This window comes from Muntiacus reevesi, chromosome 2 (genome assembly GCF_963930625.1).
Source record: "Muntiacus reevesi chromosome 2, mMunRee1.1, whole genome shotgun sequence".
NCBI lineage: Eukaryota > Metazoa > Chordata > Mammalia > Artiodactyla > Cervidae > Muntiacus > Muntiacus reevesi.
In genome coordinates, this window is record NC_089250.1 from 219,178,624 (window position 1) to 219,199,791 (window position 21,168).

General features: G+C 47.0%; 1 protein-coding gene across 6 annotated transcripts in view; it reads left to right on the plus strand.

The window, feature by feature from the left end:
• Positions 1-21,168, plus strand: part of WWOX (WW domain containing oxidoreductase) — an 883,821-nt gene that overhangs the window by 303,452 nt on the left and 559,201 nt on the right. Inside the window, exon 9 of one of the 6 annotated variants that reach the window (XM_065925071.1) lies at positions 2,785-5,512. The exons of the other annotated variants lie outside the window; for them this stretch is intronic. Coding sequence (XP_065781143.1) covers positions 2,785-2,796 — 12 coding nt within the window. The 3' untranslated portion in view covers positions 2,797-5,512. Of the gene's footprint in view, positions 1-2,784; positions 5,513-21,168 lie in introns of those variants that run through there. 6 annotated transcript variants of the gene reach the window in all.

Sequence of the window (21,168 nt, forward strand, 5' to 3'; positions counted from 1 at the left end):
TCAATGATGTGGGCGTTTCTGTATCCTGATCAGTTACACCTTCGTTCCCATCAGATGGCATGGTTCATGGGGGAAAGGACCGTGTTTTATTACATTTCTACCCCAGACCAGGCACCTAATAGGTGCCCAGTGAACAGTGGTTGGATGTAATTTTCTCCTTCCCTTCCTGCTGGCCTCTACTTGTGATGTAATGGAATGGTTTTTGGTATTTTGTTTTGGGGTGAAGTGTAAGAGGGTGCATTGCACGTGTGTGGGAGCAATTACAAAGTCCACTTACGCTGGAAATGGCTGACTCACCCCTGAAGTTTCTTTATTTGCCAGCTGGAAGATGAGAGCTAGTCTTGACATGCCTGGAGAATATGAGCCTAGGAAGCTGTTCTGAATAACAGTCATCTGGGGATGGGGGCGGCGGGCAGCAGATGCCTCTGGGGCCCGAGTGTCCCCTGTTTCCATCGCCCCTCCTCTCCGTTTCCCTCCTCGCTCCATTTCCTGCATCGAGGTTCTGGAGCTCACGGCTTTGCTCATCTGCATCTTCCCCTGCCTTTCTCCCTGCAACTGAAATATCTGATGCATGGTGGGGTGCCCCTCTAAGTGCACAGAGCCAGAGCTGTGGGGTGTACTTGGCAGTCCTTCTCTAGACTTTTGACACTTGGCATTCTCCCCTGGAGGTTCCCAGCTGGCCGCTTTCACATCACAGGTAGATGAGCACCCAGAAGTGGGGTGACATTTCCACAGCGAGGGCAGCAGACGGTCCCCTCAGGTGACAGGGATGTGTGTACAGCTGACAGGGGGAGATTTTGAGTTGAAGGCCAGTGAATGAGGCCTGTGTCATCAGCCGCACAGTCTTGAAGGACACGTGTCTTTTGAAGGGGTGCACATGCATGTGTGTGTGTATATGTATGTCTCTAGGCTTATTTGGAGTTACTGATATTTTCCCTCTAGCCAGTGGGCAGGTCACCCATGACGTGGTCCACTGGACAGCCCGCCTCAGCGACTATTCAGTGATCAAGGCCTTTCCTCTACTTCCTGGTGGCACTTTAATCATCGTATATGAAGCCCGGCTGCACAGTGTGTTGGGAAGAAGCATATGCAGCATCCAGTCCACACTGGATGGACTGTGGCTCACGTCAGCGCTCTCTGCTATGTCTGGGACCTTGACAGCAACTACGAGGTGATCTCTGACCTTGGCGCCAGAACCCAGGGCCCGCCCCTGGGAGGCACTTACCGAAGCCATATTTCCCTTCCCTCCTAAGGGAGACTGGGTTTATGTGGAGATTTTCCGTATGTATTTGGGGCTGTAGGGAAGTTTTATTGTGGTGCTTATGTGCTCTGAATAATTTGCAGCAACTTACAAAATTATAATTCAGGGAGTAAGTGGTTGTGAGAGAATTCGCAGTGTCATACCCAAATGTGTGTTTTCCCTTAATCTGTAGCATTCTTGACAAATTACCAGGAGCATCAGCCCTGTTATCACTGTGTACTTGTGCACCGTAAGTATGGGCCTGGGGAGGACCAGCGTGCATGCATGCTCTCCCAAGTCCTTTGACTATGACAGACACCACTAATAGAGCCGTGCTCAGCACACGACTCCAAGTGGCCATCACTAACCGTTTGCAGTCAGTGCGGGAGATACTCTCTATCTGCCATCCTTGCAATGTGATGTTTTGATGAAAGCATCCCAGTTCTTCCTGAAGAGGACAGACAGGCCACTTGTTCAGCAGTCACACCTCTGGGTATCTTATTCCTGGTGATGTTTTGCTGTCAGAGCTTGGCCCACCTTCCGGCAGGTGGCTGGGAAGACTTTGAGCCAGTTACCTGAAGGGATAATGCATGTCTTAGAGTTTCATTGCCTGCCCGATGTGACCCTCACTCTCCAACCATAAGCTGGAGCTGAGTAATAAAATGTCTGTCCTTTGTTAGGAATTTGTGTATTAGGACTGGTGGTTCATGTTCTGGTCTAGAAGCTTTCCTGGAACAGAAAGGATTCCTTGAAAGACCCATTGCAGAGGCAAATGTACCCAGGTTGAGTGGAAGTGTGGTTTGATTTATGCACAGAGCTTCAGGAACATGTCTGTTGCATCAAGCTGTGTCCACTTGAGTGGGTATATAATGTGTGTCTGTTACTCTCTCTTATAGCAGAGAAGAGCAGTTGCATTCGGTCATGCCAGGCCCTTAGAGTGTCAGGTGTATTATTTGTGAAATATCCTCAGGGTGTTTAAAGAGAGTCATTCTTTACAAGTTCTGATAAATGCCATCACCATGAAAACAACATAATGCATGTAGCTAAGACCTGAATAGCTCTTGGTGTGCACTTATATGTGTGTGTGTGTGTGTGTGTGTGTATATATATATATATATATACTTATATATTTATATGTAAAATAAATATATGCATATTTATATACATATATACTTATATGTATATAAATCTGTATAACCATGGCACTCTTTGTGTGTGCTTTACGTAAATGAACACCTCAACACAATATTACACTCATTTTGGGTGTGGGAAAATCGAGACCCACAGAAGGTGAGTAAGCAGGCCGAGAACACACAGCTGAAGTAGTTGTCTGACCCTCTAAACTCTCTGTTCTTACCCACAGCAAGGCATGGCATCATCCAGAAATTTCTCTCCATTTGGATGGATTAAGGTGACACTTCCTTCCTAAGCAGGGTGAGAATTCTGGACGTTTATGATGGTCAGAAAGTGACAGAGCTGGGAACCAGCGCCTTAGAGGAGGTCTGGGTCTCAAGGCCGTGTCTTTGCTTTTGTGTTTTGGACAGGTCAGTCAATAAACGTGAAAGAGACACAGAGCAGCCAGTGCACCAGAGAACACAGAACCAGCAGCAGATCACTACGGAGCCTGTCGAGAGCCCCCTGCCCGGCCGTGCCCAGAGACCTTTCTGCTGCACAGGCCAGGGGTCTCTGGTGGGGGCTCGTGCGTGTGCTTCGGTAGGAAGTACCCCACCTCCTGGGTCAGCATGGTCATCACTTAATGGACTGTACATCAGTGGCTTTGGGAGGAAAAGAAATGTAAGGCTCGGCCATCGGTCGGTCCCTGAGTCAGCACATTGAACTTTTGATCAATTAGCTCCTCCCCCCGTCTTTATGGTATGGCCTTTCCTGTAATTACAGTCAAGATCCTATAGCCGGAGGAAGGCCTGTCAGTGGAGTAAGAGGCTGCTGTCCATCGCAGGGTGACAGTCAGTTCCGAGGGCTTCAGACCCATCCTTAGAGAGCTTTGTTATTTCCTCCTCCGCTGGTTTACCCCGGCCCCATTTGTCTCCACCATGTGGACGGAGCAGTCTTACTCCATGGCCAGTCCCCATGGGTCAGGACCCCAGACATGACGTACTGCAAAGTAAACATGCTTCATTGATCTGTATTGTTTTTAATTAAGAATCATTTTAAAAAATACGTGTCTGTGTGAGCATAGGAAAAGATCTCGGAAGATGTGTGACCAGCAGTTTGTCAGGCACCACCCTTGGGGGTGGGCTTGGGTAGGAAGCGATGGGAAGAGAAGCATGCTTTACCTTAGGCCAACCTGTCCTTGGTTTTCTTCCTTTTCATTTTTTTAATAACCAGGGACAACTCTTGTGCTTTCAAATGACTCTTGTCATTGAGGAATCAAAATCAGTAAACTTATTTCTCATTATCAGAAATTCCCTAAGACAGGAACATTTTAGGTCAAAAAATCACCAAGTCTTCTGAACACTTGCCTGAGTGTCTGGATCCGAATGATTGGTTTTCATCTTTGCTCTCGGAATTCTGGAGCTTGGAGTTAAAAGTTAGAGCACATGGCTCTGTTGGACTGTTTTTCCCTTGCTTCACCAGCTCCTCTTGGCCCTCAGCTCCTCTGTTTTTCTTCTGCTTCCCCAGGATCCTAGGCTTATCCCCCGTCCTCGTCACACCTTCTGGAAGCTTCAGGCACGATCTCTCTCCTCTAAAGGGAGTTACCCTGCCTCCCCATGTTCATTCTTCATTTTCCTGCAGCTGAAAGTCAAGCACATGTTTGTAGTCATGCTTGGTGCTCTGCCTTCTTAAAGCTATAAACAGATGAAGATGTCCTTGTGGAATGCAGTCCTGGGGGAGAATTCCATGTCTCTGACGAACTGAAGGTGGAATTGAACGGAGGAATCACGTCCATCAGTAGGTGGCTGGCATCCTGTGGGTCTGTTGAGCTCTCCTGGCTGCTGCTAGAGGTGCCCGCGCTGCCCCAGCACTGTGCACGCCCCCAGGTGGGCAGTGGTAGAGGGGTGGGTGCGTCCCACTTGCTTTTGTGCATGTGGCCATGGGAAGGAAAGATGTGCTTTGCACACGCCAGGTTGCTGGGTGGCTTCTAACCTCAGCCCCTTGGACATGTCACCGACAGCAGAGCACATGAAGCCACCATGTTGCTCTGTCGTTATGGGCTGGTGACCGCTGCACCCCGAAGATGGGAGGTTCTTTGAGGGCCAGGGTCGAAGCTGTGGACAAGTCACCCCAGTCCCCCGTGACACCTTCCCCTGAGCCATCTGCACTGAAGAAGACGGGTCACTGCTGAAGGCACAGGCCGTCACTCACGCCCTTCTCTCCCGTCAGCCTCTGTGAAACCTTCAAGAAGGAGAACAGTGTGCTCAGAAATCAAGGAAGCTCACTTTTGCCAAGAATGATGTCAGTAGCAAACTCTGGACGAAGGTGCGATCTGGAAAGGTTCTGCCGGGAGCTGTGGGGGTATCAAATGCTGAGGCCCCAAGCCCTGTGTGTGCGTATGCCTTTGGCCCTGGCGTGTAATAACTGGCAACCCTCTGATAGGTGCGTTTCTACCGAGGCCTGTCCGGCGGTGAGTTGGGTAGGGGGTGAGGGTACATGCACGCAGGAGACTGGACAGAGTGGTTTGATTCCAGAACTGCATACATCCACTCAAAAGACCCACTGGTGGCAGGTTGTCTTCCAGTGTCACTCATAATTTGTTCCTTTGCAGGCTTTTTTCTTTTTATTAAAATAGGCTTTATTTATTTATTTTAGAGCAGTTTTAAGGTCACAACAAGACTGAGAGAAGTGCAGAGGTTTCCCACATGCTTCCTGCCCCGGCGTGTGCACCTCCTCCTTCACGGTGGGCAGCCCCCGCCCCGCCCCGCCCCCTCAGGGTGCATTCGTTACCGCCGGCGAGCCACGGTGACGCATCACTGTCCTTTGCAGGCAGTGGTTCCGCTTGGTGCTCCCCGTTTGTGTCTCACGTTTGTGCGTCTGGACGAATGTCTGGTGACGTGTGCCCAGCACTGTCCTACTGCCCCGAGCCCTCTGGGCCCCTTCCCTTCTCCTGCCCCTCACCTCTGGCCTGTGCCAACCACTGACGTCTTGACTGTCTCCACAGTTTTGCCCTTCCCAGAGTGTCACATAGCTGGAGTTGGAAGCATACAACCATCGTTAGAAGCGTTTTCAGATCGACTTCTTTCACTTAGAAATAGGCATTTGCGTTTCCTCCCTGTCTTCTCCCGGGTCCACAGACTTTTGCTTGTGCTGCTGCTGTTTAGCACCAGATAGTATCCCGCTGTCTGCGTGCACCCAGGTGTGCTCATCCATTCGCCTACTGAAGGGCGTTTCTGTTGCTTCCACGTTTGGGCAATTATGAATAAAACATCCCTAAGTATCCTGTGTACGTTTCTGTGTGGACATAAGTTTTCAGCTCATTTGTGTAAGTATGGAAGAGCACAGTTGCTGGTTTATATGCTGAGAGTATGTTTGGTTTTGTAAAAAGTGCCAGACTGCCTTTTGACAGTGGCTGGCCCACCTCGCATCCCCTCCAGCAGTGGCGAAGGTTCTCGTTACCCCACACCCTTGTCAGCACTTGGCTGGGCAGTGTTCTGCTTGGTGTCATCCTAAATAGCAGTGTAGCGGTAGCTGCTTGATTTACCAAGGTTTGTTTTTCATTGTGAGTTTTAAATAATCACACTTATATAAAAAGTCTGAGATAAGTGGAGGAGCACATTTAGCTCTTGAAACAAGCACATCTTTGTGGAGTCTGGCAGTTTGCTGGTAACTGACGCTGGAATTTTTCACCAGTAACATCTTACTGTGACCACTGGCCATCAGGAGAGATCTGAGACTGAGGTAGTGGGTTCTCAGTTCGTATGTTTTATGCTCATGAAGCCAACTAATTTTAAGCCATGGGTCTGTTTGGGGGTTATGCCAATGACAATAATTATTGAAATAGCGAATGGGCATTAGGATAATTGGTTTGTGGACAGAAATAGTATGCTTATTATTGCCCTCCACCAACACCTTACTGCATATTTGATGTACTTACTTGATTGAATCTAAGCCGTCTTCATGATTATAGTGTCCCCTTGGTAGATGCCCAGCACTGCATTGCTGGGGCAGTGCCTGGGTCCCAAGGCATCACTCTTGACTGTCTTTCACCAGACACTGTAGTGTTACATTTCAAAAAAGACAAAAGATAAAAGGTAGGCTAATTATATGCTGAGAGTACTAAAACTTGGGAAAAAGATGTTTCAAGAAAATTTGATATTTTTGGGAAATTGTCAAGGTCATTGACATAAAGAGAATAGAAACAACTTCATTACACTTTCTGCCCTGTACTTCAAGGCTTACTCATACTGCTTCGTAAATTTTACCCCGTTGTTGGTGGGGCTCACTAATGCTATCAGAGCTTATAAAGTAAGGGGTGAAGGTAACACGTCTCCACCCACCTCGGGGCAAGGTTTGCTGGAGGGACCACTTTTCCAAGCTTCACATGCCCTGCCCACAGAGTTTGTGATAAAACTTTCCATTTTTCTTTTCATGGCATATGTATAATGCCAGTGCTGGGTGAGGGAATGGTTCAGAGACAGAGAAAAGGCTGCATATACTCAGCTTAAAGGGAAGTTAGTGACATGCAAAAATTGGGAGCTTTCTGTGATAAGGAAAACCTAGCAGGGATGTCATGTTGTCTTATTGATTCGGTGGAGAGCACGCTGGTGTTTGGTATGGCGATTCCGCGGTCTTTTTTCTCTTAAATTCAAAGTCCTCAGTCATCCGTCTCTCCTTCATTGGCATTGAGAGATAAGCGCAATAATGATTGAGTTAAGATTGAATATCACATAAGCGAAAGGAATAATTCTGAGGATTTTTAGTCTATTAACTATATGAGGCTTCTTAATAGTTTGGCTTAAGGGAAAAATGATTTTATTCTAGTTTCATCCTCGTTGAGTCAATAATTAACCGAGTTTGATTAAAACTGAATTTTACCAAGTATAACAACCATCTGGGCCTCTTTCCTTCCATATGAGAAATGGTGTGTTCTTCCCTCGGAGCAGTTCACGGTGTCCAGGGTGGGGCGTGGGCCTCGGGGCCTCGGCCCCGTCGTGATGCCTGTGTGTGGGGGAGGCAGCGGTTCTTGGCACCTGTCTTGCTCTCCCAGGAGGGGCCTCCCACACACGGTGCTGTCTGTCCCGGAGGGACTGGCCCTCGGGGAGCCCCTGGCTCTCCACCAGCCCCTTGTGTTTCTCTTCCTCTTGGGCCCTGTACCACCTGCCTGCCTTTCACCTGAGCTCGTCCTTCTGCAGGACCAGATGGGACTGGTGGGGCTTTGCTGGCCTGTGGCGAGCGGCAAGACTCGGGCCCTGGGCAGCTGTGTCCCCGTGAGGGGTACGGAGGACTCCCTGCATCGCCGCTCCGAGCTCCTGCCAGCTCCCCTTGGACCACTGCTCGTCCCGGGCTGGGCGGCTTGGCACGCCACCCTCTCCCCTCCAGGCCCAGCCTCGGCACGAGCGAGGACTGGGCTTTATCCGTCCATCTCCAGCGCAGGACACGACGGCAGCGCGGGTAAACCATATCCGTGGAATGGGCTAGGAGGAGACTCAAGGCATGGCGGCGCAGGGGCTGTTTGCTCTGGACGTCGATACCTTGGGATTTCACGTCGCGGGGCTGGGATCTTCCCTCAGCTTTCGTCTCTCTGTGCTGTAAGAGCCATTCCTCCTTTTGGCTAGCTGGGATTAAGTAGTCCCACATCCTGGCCATTTTGAGGCTTCACTGCCTTGAGTCTTTTAGGACAGAGCTAAGACAGGCAGAAGGGAGGAAGTGGGTCCAAACTTTGATTTCGCACAAGGATAAAGGAAAACAAGCAAAAAAAAAAAACAAACTAGAAAGCCACAGCAGTGAAACAGAAGGGTGGGAAGAGAGGCGGTGAGCGCCCCGTGAGGGTCCTGGTGCGTGGTGACCCCAGTGGGCTTAGCAGTGGCGGCCTGGGCGAGCGTCTGCTGACAGTCACTGCGCTGCTAATTGTGTTTGCGAGGAGCGTGTGTGCAGCGGGGAAAGACGGGCCTTTGAAAGAACTGTATGGATTGCTTGGCATTTAGCGTGGGTGTTAAATCTCCATCCCGGTTGCCAAGATTAAATTGAATCGTCCCCGTGGCCGTTCAGTTTCACTGCGCAGAAAACGTAGCCAACATTTTTACACGTCTCCCTCCCTCTCGCCTCTCCTTCTTTCATTCCCTTCTTTCCCCTCCTTCTGTCTTTTCAAAGAACATATTGCATGCTCCTCACTGAGTGGGTACCATTCCACCAAGTCAGGCAGACCCCCGGCAAGAGGTTCCAGGTATGTGGTGTCACAGCACCTGGCGGAGAAACCCGAGCATCCGTGTGATGGGGTGAGTGGGTGCCTCGTGACCATTTCATTTTGGGTGTCCTCGATTATTTCCCAACTGCCATCCAGCTGGACTGGCTCTTTGGAGAACACATGGATGTTTGTGCTGGAAGCTCTAGTCATAGCATTTAATCCCAAAGCTTTTTTTTTTTTCTCTATGATGAATTATTCAGGCAATGTTTTCCAAAGTTGTCATCAATCAGGACAGACCCAGAGAGAATGTGTGTGACCACACCCATGTGGGCCCTGAGAGGAATTGGTGTTTTCTGGCTCCACGACGTTCCAGAAGAAAGGAGGGCTGTCCTTCTCTGGGCAGTGAGCAAAGCAGGTACCACACTTAGGTTCACTGATGTTTAGGCTGGATTAAAACCCAGCCAGGGAAATGTGTGCAGCCCCGCAGGGGTGAGGATGGGGTGAGGCTTTTTATCCTCTAGTGGTCAGCAGTGTCGGGCAGGGAAGAGGGTCAACTGGGTGTCAACAACAGAGGTTCTCAGTCAGTGCTCTCAGAATTCTGAACTTGGAGCATAAGCACCCTCCCCTCTGCACAGATTTTTTTCTTTTTTTTTTTTTGGTATCATGAAGCAGTTCTTGGATGACTGCCTGCCTATTGTAAAAGAAAAAATAGGCAGACAGGTCGGTTTAGATATCTGTGTATGTGTAAACACTTTGGCATTATTGATACAAACCATCAGATGTGGGGCTGAGGATGACCACAGACCACTGGCCACAGCCACACACAGGGGTTTGGAGAGGAACGTGGGAGATGGGAAGGAGTGGAAAGTAGAGACATGGCGCACAGTTGAATGCCGGCTTCGTTTCGCCCAGCTTCCCTCCTCACTGTGCTCCGGCTTTGGAGCTGGCTCTCTTCCCAAACAGTGGTACTCAGCTTTGGCTGTGCACTAAGACCTACCGCTGGGAAATTCTTTAAAAATAGTGATGCTCCAGGCTGATTGAATCCAGATCTCTGAGAGAAAGAGAGAGAGAGAGAGAGACAGAGAGAGAGAGAGAGATGTCCTTCTGAAGTTGTCTGTGGAAAGTTTCTGGGAGCGCGGATCAGTCAGATCCCCTTTGAAAAAGCCACACTGGGCTTCCTGCTTGACACAGAGTTTTCTGTGCTTCTCTGGAGGCTGTTACCCTTTCCTCATCTTCTGTCTCCCTGGAACACTTTTATGTCCATTGGAACTCTGCAGGGCCTGCCTTCCCTTTGCTCTCCAATATCCATTAACAACAACAAAAAGACCCAAAAGAGCTTTATTCACACACAATGCGCCAGTCCACAGGTCATCCATGTAAAGTGTAAAGTTCAGTATTTTCTTGGTATATCCATAGCATTGTGCATCCATCCATCACCACCATCGATTTTAGAACATTTTAATTAGCCCAAGAAGATCCACACTCCCTAGCCATCATCCCAAATGCCCCTTCTTCCAGCCCTTGGAATCTGTCTTGATGGGTTTGCCAGTTATGGACATTCCCTGTAAATGGAGTTATGTAATCCATGTAATCAAATTGCAAACATCCGTTGGATCATTGAAAAAGCGAGAGAGTTCCAGAAAAATATCTACTTCTGCTCTATTGACTATGTCAAAGCCTTTGACTCTGTGGACCACAACAAACTGTGGAAAATTCTTCAAGAGATGGAATACCAGAACACCTGACCTGCCTCCTGAGAAATCTGTATGCAGGTCAAGAAACAACAGTTAGAAGTGGACGTTGAACAACCGACTTGGTTCCAAATCGGGAAAAGAGTATGTCAAGACTGTATATTGTCACTCTGCTTATTTAACTTATATGCAGGATGAAGCACAATCTGGAATCAAGATTGCCAGGAGAAATATCAGTAACCTCAGATATGCAGATGACACCACCCTTATGGCAGAAAGTGAAGAAGAATTAAAGAGCCTCTTGATGAAAGTGAAAGAGGATAGTGAAAAAGTTGGCTTAAAACTCAACATTCAGCAAACTGAGATCATGGCATACAGTCCCATCACTTCATGGCAAATAGATGGGGAAACAATGAAAACAGTTGCAGACTTTCTTTTCTTGGGCTCCCAAATCACTGCCAATGATGACTGCAACCATGAAATTAAAAGATGCTTGCTCCTTGGAAGAAAAGTTATGACCAACCTAGATAGCATATTAAAAAGCAGAGATATTACTTTGCCAACAAAGGCCCGTTGTAGTCAAACTATGGTTTTTCCAGTAGTCCTGTATGGATGTGAGAGTTGGACTATAAAGAAAGCCGAGCACCGAAGAATTGATGCTTTTGATCTGTGGTGTTGGAAAAGACTCTTGAGATTCCTTTGGACTGCAAGGAGATCCAATCAGTCCGTCCTAAAGGAAATCAGTTCTGAATATTCATTGGAAGAACTGATGCTGAAGCTGAAATTCTTAATACCTTGGCCACCTGATGTGAAGAACTGACTCATTGGAAAAGACACTGATGCTGGGAAAGATTGAAGGCAGGAGGAGAAGGGGGTGACAGGATGAGATGGTTGGATGGTGTCACTGACTCAATGGACATGAGTTTGAGTAAACTCCAGGAGTTGGTGATGGATAGGGATGCCTGGCGTGCTGCAGTCCATGGGGTTGCAGCATCGGAAATGACTGAGCGACTGAACTGAACTGAATCCATGGTCTTTTGTCTCTGGCTTCTTTTATTCAGCATCATGTTTTCAAAGCTCACCAGTGCTGTAGCATATATTACTACTTTTTATTTTTAAGACTGTGTAATATTTCATTGTGTGGATATACCACATTTCATGGAACCATTCATCAGCTGATGGACAGCTGCATCGTTTCCAGTTTCTGGCTCCTGTAAATAATGCTGCATTGAACATCTGTGTGCAGGTTTTAGTGTGGATTACACTTTCATTGCGGAATCCTTCTGTGTCATCTCTTGGGCAGTATCATCTTAACCATCAGGGTAGTGTCTTGTATCAGAAACAAGTCACAAGTAGCCAGGCGGGCAGCCCTGGGTCATGGGCTCCGGCATCTGGGGGACTCTCACTCTGTACCTGTGGTGTGACTTGAAGCTGTGAACTGCTCAGCTTCTCTGGAGAAGAAGGAAGTGTCCCAATTCCTCCTCTTGCTCCCCCATCTCCCCTTCACAGATAGTAAAGAGCAGCTTCCTGAGAAAGGGGGATGCAGTGCTCTGTAATTCCTACAAGGCGTCAGTATTGTCTGCGTGATTCATGAGTCCATATCTCACACATTCCCACTGAACATACATGTGTGCCTTCCCACAGCCCCGCCTTGCATGTGTTAACTGACTCTTTTCGAAATTGATGAGGCCTAACTCACAAGTGATGTCTGTCTGGATTAAGGGAACCTGAGAATCTCTATTTATGTCTGACCTGAGGAAATTCCCTGTAAGCTGCTTATCAGGTGCCCGCTGAGAGCATGCTGGAAGGATGGGGTCCCCGTCCCCTGGTAAAATCTGGAGTCTGCTCTCACCCCATTTTACCTGGAGTAACAGACACTAAGCCAGCAGGTTCACAGGTCCACCTCCGCTGATGGTTTCATTTTGTAAATTTAGTCTAAAAACTATATATGCTGCACTTCTGATTTTCCTCCTACTCCCAAGTCTTCACTGTGGATTAAAATATATTGTAAAAAACAAAACACTTCTCTCAAGGTGGTTTAGACAAAACTAAATATTCCTCTGACTAAACTAACAGTCAGGTGACTCTTTATATTCTACTTAAAGCACCATCCGTGTGCTACGCTTTTTGCATTTGCATTTTTAAAACTTGAATTTCTGCCTCATTAAAAGTGAAGTTTCTCTTGAAAATGCTGTGTGCCTTCATCCTAATAAATGTTTATGCATCATCGTACCACCAGGGGGCATTGTGGTTTGACTGTCCATTTAAACAGCCGGCATTCTATCAGTTTACCCAGAAAAGAGGAGGCCTGGGAGTATTTCTGATTCCTTCCAAGAAGGAATCGTATCTGGAAGAGAACAGATGTCGATTCTTTTTCCTCACTAGCAAACGGTAGTGTTGTCAAATTTGCTAAATTTAGCAGTTGAAGATTAACATGCAATATATAATATGCATGTGCCTAACTGTACAATAAATAGTAAATCACATTTTTATGCTTTCTCTGAACTTGGAAGCTGCAAGTTATTTTTTTTTTTTATTCCCTGGGTGTGATGAAATAAATAACATTGAAATACATTTTAAAGATGTCAGTCAGGGGGAAAAAGAAAGTGCTTGGCAACTGTGTTTGATAGATTTCTTTTATGATTAATTCTCCTATTAAGTTTTAATGACTTTAAAGATATAAAGCTAGAAACCACAAAACTAGGCATGGTTAATAAATAACTGAAATACCAGGTGTATAGAAATGCATCTGTGGAAAAATGAACTCATATATTCTCTAGGATGTATTAGAAAACAGTTCTTTGGCAAGTGGATAGAATCAAATATCCCCAAAGGAGGGGAAAAGTTTAAAAACAGTGAATTCAAGAAGATTGTCTTTATTAGAGAAAATCCTATGAGAAAGGTACTCTCTAAGATTCACAAATATAAATTAAATTATTTTCCGAACCAATATTTATCAGCAAGACAGTTGTTCTCTCAGAATGCATTTCTCCATTGTGGGTTTGTTAAACATCCTTGGACAAAATCTGAAGAATTTCTCAAGAGTTTCTTGTCATGGTTTTCTTCCTGGGCTCCCCAGCACAGGAGGGGCCCATGTTGCTTTGTTGTTTCATAAAAACTCAAAGGACAGGCAGGTCCCAGAAACAGAACCGAAGTCGTGGTGGCAGACTTTCAGTAATACTGTCCCGTTTTTTTCCTTCCTTCTGCACTCAGAACTGATGGAATATGAGTCAGTTCTTCCTCAGAGCATCTCTGTGAATCGGGGAGGAGAGAAAGAATTAATTCTAGATTCCAAACAGCAGAAGGGAGGCTCCTCAGGGGCTTGCAGGCTCAGCGCGGACTCTGAAACACCCGCTTCAGGGGACCTGCAGGTTCACACCTGGGGCCCTCCGCTGTAGGCACAGCTGGATTCTTTACTTTCTAGAACACCTCAACTGGAGTTCCAAAGCTGAACAGTTTAGAAACCAAACACCCATTAATGAGCATGAGTAATGACTGGGCAGAGATGCAGGGCCCCCAAGAGAAGCCTGTATAAACGTGTATGGTTTTGTTCCTGAAAAGAGACAAGTGATGTATCTTGCCCAATCCCTTCTCTCCACTCCTGAGCGTTTCTGAGTCTCCGGAGCTCAGTAGGTACTGTTAGGAGCCATCACATCAGGCAGCCCTCATGCCCTAGGACTTCAGATCTAAAGATCTTTTAAACACACAGAACTGAGTTTGAAAGCGCTTGGCCCATTCCAAACGAATACCAACTCCCAGCCTCGAGAATGCCTGGAGTAAGAAAACAGGGAACATTGTTCTTTTCTGTTGATATTATTTCATACTGAGTCAACACCCTTGCCAAGAGTCCGAGGTGGCTCCTGGCCTGACAATGCCTTATTTAACTAGCCTAGTTTCTAGAATAAAGTCAGAGGGTCCCCCGGGCCCTGCTCAGTGGCACTCAGGTCACCCCAGAGCTGGAAGAGGCCAAAGCAAATACAGCGAATCTGTTGCTCTGTGAAAATCATCTTCTTTCTGGGCTGGGATGCACATCGCCCTGGCAGCCGGGGAACCTGGGCCAAGACTGGATACTCCAGTCCTCCAGGGCTTTCAGGGCACTGGAATCTCAGGGACCCTCGTCTCAGGGCCAGGGAGCACACTCAAGGTCCAGGCTTTCTGCTTGCTCCCCACTGGGGCGGCTGCTTGGCAGCGTGGGGAGCCAGTGCCTCATTCCCGGCCTGGCTGGGTCTCGGGCTCTCCTGGTACCCAGAGCACGTCGACTAGAGGCTGGAAGAAACTCGAAGCATTTGGCTGGGAAGTAGCGACCGGTTCCAGCTGGCCCCAGCGCCACGCTTTAAAAATTACCCAGATGAACTGATTCTGTATCGGGAGTGGGTGGAGAGGCCGGGGAGGAAGATTCGGCCTTTCTCCCCCTAATCATGAGCGATGTGATTTGGAGAGAGAAGCCGGGTCTTGGCTCAGCAACCTGCCTTTCCTTGGCCAGGCTCCAGAGGGGAGGAAGGCTCTGGAGGGACCGCACAGGCACGCCGTGTCCACTCAGCCCCTCACACATCCCGCTCCCGGGCCCTCTGCCGGGCTCGGGTTGGTCTGTGCCCCAGAGAAGGTGGCTCGCCTCTGGGGGTGGCTGCCTCGAGAGGGAGGCCACCGGCTTCAAGGGCAGGGGTGTGGCTTCAGGGCCGTGAATGAAGGACGCCGGAGGCACCCCTCCAAACATAACTTGGCCCCATGCTCTCCCTGCGGACAGGAAGGCTGCACGCCCCTGGCCCTGTGCCCACGCGCGGGCTTTCTATATCATTCCCGCCCCAAAAATGACTCTGGCCCGTGACTTGACCACTCTCCACAATGAAGAGTAGCACTCGGATGCTTGTAACATTTTATTTTAACCTAACGAAAGGCAAAAGGAAAGGGTCTGAGCCTCTTCCTTCTCGATTCCCTCCACCCCTGGCTGGCTAGAAGATCTGGCCAGCATCTCTTCAAAAAAAAAAAAAAAGAAATGCATCCACCCACCCACATGCTGATGGGCAAGTTAGAGACCTCTCTCCAAGTGGTCGTCTTTCCAGCTCCTGCCCGATGCTGCTGCTGCACTTCTAGGCGGGGAGGGCGTTAAGGGCCAGGCTGTCTCCGGAGGTTGGGTGATGACTGTTGCTTTCTTACCCAGGGCCTGTTTTACGCGAACACCCTGTTCCTTCAGGTCAGGTGCCTCCTCATCTGTGCCACTTCTGTAAATACACAAGAAGCCAGCTCTTTCTAGCAAGGGCAACATTATCTCGAATAACATGATAGACACCGAGAGTGCTCTGATATTCCGCCAACAGAGAGCAGAGAAGGAAAAGAATCAGAAGTGGAGAGAGTATGAATGATCTTTGTGTGTTGACTCCTTTTTAAAAAGAAAAACAAGATTAACAGCAATACATACATATAAATATTTCTTTCCAGCTAAGCACCACAGATTAGATTTCACGTTGGAAATGTAAATCCTGCCTGGGAAACACCGATGTTTATTTTAAGCAACTGACCCTCAGGGATAAAAATAAAAAAGGAAAAGGGAAACAAACAAGCCGTGTTACTGACAAGCGATAGGATGTTCTATTTTATATCTCACAGCTCTTTTACAACTCTGGCATTTCCAGGGAGCATTTTGTAATTCTTTGGTCCAGTCCGTCCATAAGAAGCTGCCTGTGTTTTTGTGTTTTGAATAGATGGGCAGAGAATGTCATGTCACGTTAGGCGTCTCATCCTTGAGTTAATAACACACAGCATCAGTGTCACCCACGTACCGTCCCTACCTTTGACAGCCTTTGAGAAATGTCCTGGGCTGTCTCCAGCCAGGTGAGTTCTCTGCTTCCCGATACATACCTCCAACAGTCTCGGAAGGCGTCTGAATTGTAATGTGTATCAGGGAAACGCTATCTGGCTGCCCTATCGGGTACCGATGCTGCTTTCTGTGTCTCCCCCTCGCTTAACAAGGTGTGGGGAGCCTCCAGATTCTCGCCTGCTTGGGCCGAACAGCATGACTTGGCCCTCTGAGTGTAGGGCGCAGCCGCCTCACCCTGCCCGACATCAGGCTATCACTGTTTGCCAGACTCAGCGCCCACCCCGATTCTCACTGTCTTATTTCTCAAATCAGTTTTTGCCTCGGAGTAACGGGATTCAGAGAATAAGAAGGTGACTTGTCTCTCAGGTGTCGTGGAAAGTGGGCCATGCCGTCCGGGCCAAATGAACCAAAGAAGAGCTGGCGGACGGTCGCGGGGATGCTGATGGGAGCGCAGTTGTTGCTGTGTGGGTCACGCGGCGGCGCTCCCTCCGCGCGGCCGCCCCGGTGCTGCGGTTCTCCTGGCGGAATGGCGCGTGCGGGTCCCTCCGCCTCCTGTGTCTTTGAGAAACCTCCCGACTCTTCCCAGGAACACATATTTCATTATCCGCTGTGGTTACCTCTTGATCCTGGGATCCCCGGCTGTATTCGAAACTACCTCCCTCTCAAAGAAGACAAGGGGATTATGCCAGGAGCATCTCTTTTTGGTGTGTGTGTGTGTGAGTGCGCGTGTGTGTGTCTGGCGTTTGTGCACACACACATATGTGCTTACAGGCTCTTTGGCACCATTTCCAATGAGTCCTGAAGAAGGAAATGGCAGCCCACTCCTGTGTTCTTGCCTGGAGAATCCCAGGGACAGAGGCGTCCGGTGGGCTGCCATCTATGGGGTTGCACAGAGTTGGACACGACTGAAGCGACTTAGCAGCAGCAGCAGCAGCCAGTGAGTTCTTCCGGCCCATCTCCCTGGAACCAGCAGTGACCTTAAGCTGGCAGAAATGTGACCCAGTTGTTAAACACAGATACTACTAACACTTAAATTACATAAACTTACCTTTTAATAAATTATATTCAAACAAAGCTATTAAATACTCACAGCTCCTGGCTTCCTAGTCCTTTCACGACCTCTGCCTATTTTTATCTGTGTTCCTGAGTCTGTCTGGATCTGGATAGTGGAAATGCTACAGGCCTGTGAGCAGCTGCGTGTGGTCCTCAGCCCTGCAACGGGAGGTGACCTTGCTAGCCTGAAGCAGCCTTAGGAGTATTTACACCACAGAAATAGGCAAAAGCTATAAACCAAGCCTTGGTTGATTGTTTATATTGTCTTGGTAAAAGAAAAGTAAGTACGATGTTAATTGTGCAGGTTAAATATATGCATATCATGACTATAGTCATTACCTTATGAATATTATAAAAAAAAAGAGGAAGCATTTCCTTAGCACAGTAATTTAAAAAAACAAAACAACTATTATCCAACTCAGCACGGAAGTCACTCGTGCCACTGAAGAATGGGCGACATTTCAAAATAGTGACTGTCTCAGTTATTTCACCTTCATCTTACTGGTTAACTTAAAAGCATCAACCAGTAATCCTTAGCTGCATCTTGACCTTGGATGCAAGAGTTAACCAAGAAGCAATGAAAGCATTGGGTGACAGTAAGCTAGTCCTGTGAAACTTACAATGAAGAATGTTGCATATTTCATTTTTAAATAGTGTGCCAACGTCTTTTATATCACTAAATTTTATAATGAACTTGTGTAGAGTTGGTCCTCCTTATCCATGGGTCCCCCATCTCGGGATTCAGCTAACTCAGATCAAAAATATTTGGGGGAAAAGAGCTCCAGAAATAGCTGAAAAGCAAAGGTTGAGTTGGCCACATGCTGGCCACTATTAACAGAGCATTTGTATTGCATTTACAGCTATTTGTATAGCATTTGCATTGTATTAGGTATTACAAGTAATCTGGAGATTAAAGTAGAGGAGAATTGAATGTGCTTAGGTTATATGCAGATGCAGTGCTATTTTATGTAAAAACCCTGAGCATCCTGGGATATGTGGGCCCAGGGGCATCCTGCAGGCAATCCCAGGAGAATCCGAGGGCCACTGTGTGTACATTTATAGGCGTGCCTTCATTTTGGACAGCAGGAATACTGGAGTCAGTCAGCTGCCCCCTTGAGCAGATGTTGGAGGAGTCATTGAGATGGCGTGTGCAGGCAGGTCTGCTCCAGCGCCTGGTGCGGTGTCGCGGAGACCGCTGTGGTCAACAGCGCTGTTTAAGTATCAATCCTGGTGACCATCGGAGGGAGCAAGGTGACGTGTGCCTGCAGTATGTCCGAGAGCAGACTTGTCCCCTCTGATGGGCTGCCCGGCTCGCCTGCTCGAGACTGCATGCCTGTGGTCCCAGGATGTTCATTTCCCCAGCATAAAAATCACCTGTGCCAAACAGATTGCAAGTCCTCCCCTTTCTCTCGATACTAACGGCCCTACTACCAGCTGTACAGAAGCCAGGAAGAAGCAGGGGGTGGCTGTTGTTCAGGTAAAGGCTGCTAGTCACCTCCCACCTCTCCACCAACACACATGTGGTCTCTGAATACAGTCAGGGACCATTTCTGTCTCCTTAAACCAAGCCTTCAGCTTGCTTTACAGGTAGCCCTTCTGCCCAGAGACCCTGACCTTTCCAGAAGGATTTGAAGTCTTTTAAGAGCTCTGAAACGATGCAAGCCTGAAATGTCCACCTGAAAACAAAAGGAAACCTGACGACACCTGGCCTTCCTGTGGAGAAGGCCCAGGATCTTGCAGGGCTCTTAGGCATTGCTGGCTCTTTGAACTTGCAGGTCATTTCTGTTTCTGAGATCCTGGCGTCCTGGCTCCCAGGCCTGTTGCCTACAACAAGCCCTGGAGCAAAACCCTTCCAGAGTGATCACAGTACCTCCTGGCTCCCACATCCTGCTCTATTTCTTGTTATTCTAGTTGAGTATTGCATTCAGACAGAGGTTGCCAATAAAGTTTATTGTAGGAGCTGTGTGTCAATATCTGTTGTACCCCCCGCCTAGGGTGCTTGTAATTAAAATGCCACAGATAGTCTGGGAGAGGCATGAAAATTTGATGGCAAATTGATTTCAGGTTCATCTTGAAATTTGTCCTCAGCTGGACTCGATACGCCTGGCAGCCGGGGGACGGCTTTTGTCAGAAGGGTCTGCTGGAATGAGACAGAGCTGTCTTGATCTGAATATTAAATACGGCATGCTGTTTATGACAGATGATTCCTTCAGTGCTAAAACACATAGCTACTTCTCTTTACACATTCTTCTCCATTGAATGTGTAAGATAGGATCACATGGATCTACTTTACATATGAAAAGAAGTTGTATGAAACTCTCTGGGCATAAGAAATAAAGAGTTCTAGAAAGGCTGGCTTCAAACATAGGATATTCTGTCCAATATTCTAAACTTAGAAATGCTCCTTGGATCTAATTTAAGAAAGCTAGAAAAATATTGGTAATCAAGATGGCATCATCGACTATCACAGCCTGATAGTGTGTCCTTAGAGCAGTGTGTTGTGGAAAAGAGAGAAAAGCCATATATGTGGGTGAAAAAAATCCCAGTATTTAATATAACGAATTGCCAGTTCCTGTAAACTTGCATTTAGGCATCACATTATAAAAGCCATTATCCTTATGTATTGTTCATGCAGAAATGCACTGTGATGATAACATGATTTTAAAAGTATATTTGTTTTTAGAGTTTAATTTGAAAAAGGTATGAGGGAAAATAATGTGGAGATTTGAGTGTTTTTTAATTTTAAAAATGCGTTGTTCAGTTGAATTAACCATGTGCAGGAAAAGCCATTTTATAATCTGAGACTGTTTATTGGGCAATTAATTGTATTTACTTTAGAATTCAATGTGTGATTAGAAACAGAATTGGAAAGAGCAGTATTCAAAGGGGTGCCTTCCTTCATTCCTCTGGCAAATAAGAATTGAGCCCCTTCTCTGTGCAAAGCAAAACTGGATGAGAAGAGATTCCTAGGTGGGGACTTCAGTGAGGCCCATGTCCCAGACTACCCTGTCATTTATGTATATCATATATATATATATATGTATAAAATATTTTTATTATATATGTCATACATATAATTAAGTTATAATGTATAATGATATCATAAAATAATATAATAATATTATATACTCACTTATATGATACTTTCATCAATTTTTTAAAAAAATGCTTGAACTGGTGATGCCCACATCTGCCCAACTGACTTAAAGATAAATGAAGGCTGTAGTTTCATTCCTTCTATAATGGGATTTTAAGATGGAAACAGAGGCAGTTCCCTTCGCTTCCTGAGAGAATCAAGATCTACATCTTGCTCAGTGTCTTTCCTTAGACAGTCACAGGTACCGAGACCCATCAGTGAAAAGAGCTCAGCATATGCTCATGGCTCGTCAAAGTCACTCCTTTGCACATTCAGGAGATATTTATGGATCTTTTATTAGGACAGTTTTTATGGCCCAAGATTAAAAGTTAAAAGTTAAATAGTAAAAGTAATGAAGACGGGCCTTTGGAGGATCCAGCCGGTTGTGTTTTCATTCCCTCCGCTGGTCAAGGCCCATTGAATTTTGATGATAGCATTAAAAGAAGGAAAAAAGGGATGCCCCGATTCATCTTTGGAAGGAGACAGTGTCTGAATTAGCAAATTAATAAAATAAGCCTAGACTCCAAAGATGCTAATTTATATCTTCTCTGTAAGTAGCAGGCTTTTCTTTTCTGATGGGGACTTTATTTGTGGCATCTTTAATGTTCTCAGAAAATACTGTGGGCAACATTTGATAAAAACATTTAATTGTTTGATCATAGAAGATAAATATCTGGATAGTGCATCCACAGCCCTGAGAGACGTGATCAGTAGAAAACAGTGGTTCCTGAAGGTTTATCCAAAGGATTGTTTTAGTTGCTGAAGTACTTTATTTTAAGGTAGTTCCTGTTGGGCCAGGGACCAGGTTCAGAACGGAGCTTCACTGTGTGATGAAGCGGAAATCTCGTGGAGGCAGTTACCATGGTAGCCTGGACTTGTAGTGTGGATTGTCTGTGGAGGCCACTGATATTTGTGGATGCACAGAGCGGGCAG